The sequence below is a fragment of the Eimeria mitis genome, genomic scaffold (genome assembly GCF_000499745.2).
Source record: "Eimeria mitis Houghton genomic scaffold, Emh_scaff11321, whole genome shotgun sequence".
Classification (NCBI taxonomy): domain Eukaryota; phylum Apicomplexa; class Conoidasida; order Eucoccidiorida; family Eimeriidae; genus Eimeria; species Eimeria mitis.
This window is the reverse complement of record NW_013567778.1, coordinates 546-1,028: the sequence shown is the minus strand read 5'-3', so window position 1 is coordinate 1,028 and position 483 is coordinate 546. Positions and strand designations below refer to the sequence as shown.

Below are 483 nucleotides of genomic sequence, written 5' to 3'. Positions count from 1 at the left end.
AGCAGCAGCAGCAAGAGCAGCAGCAGAAGCAGCAGCTGCAGGAGCAGCAGCAACTTCTGCAGGCGCAGCACCAGCAGCTGCTGCATGAGCAGCTGCAGCAGCAGTTGAAACGAATACAGCAGGAAAGCCAGCAGCAGCCCAAGACGCGTTACATTGATACAGCTTTGCTGCTGCTGCAGGCGGACAAGCAGCAGCTGCAGCAGCGCGAGCAGCGGCTGCAGCAGCAGCAGAAGATGCTACAGCAGCAGGTACAAGAGCGCGACCTGCAGCTACGCGATCAAGAGGAGGAGCTGCAGCAGCTGCGCATGCAGCAGCAGAAGCATGAAAAGCAGCAGCAGCAACTCAAGAACGAGCTGCAGGAGCAGCAAGCAGACGCAGCAGAAACCATCGCCCGCCTATCGACACGCCTCAAGGAGCTTATGGTGGGGTTTTTTGCTTCTGGTGCTGCTGCTGCTGCTTCTGCTGCTGCTGCTGCTGCTGCTT

General features: G+C 58.8%; 1 protein-coding gene across 1 annotated transcript in view; it reads left to right on the top strand.

Annotated features, from left to right (window-relative positions):
- Positions 1-233: 233 nt before the first annotated feature.
- The window catches only part of EMH_0100310 (uncharacterized protein), a gene marked incomplete at both ends in the record, with an annotated part of 759 nt that continues 509 nt past the window's right edge, over positions 234-483 (top strand). Inside the window, one exon of the mRNA XM_013494395.1 lies at positions 234-422. Within this exon, the coding sequence (XP_013349849.1) occupies positions 234-422 (189 nt within the window). The remainder of the gene's footprint in view (positions 423-483) is intronic.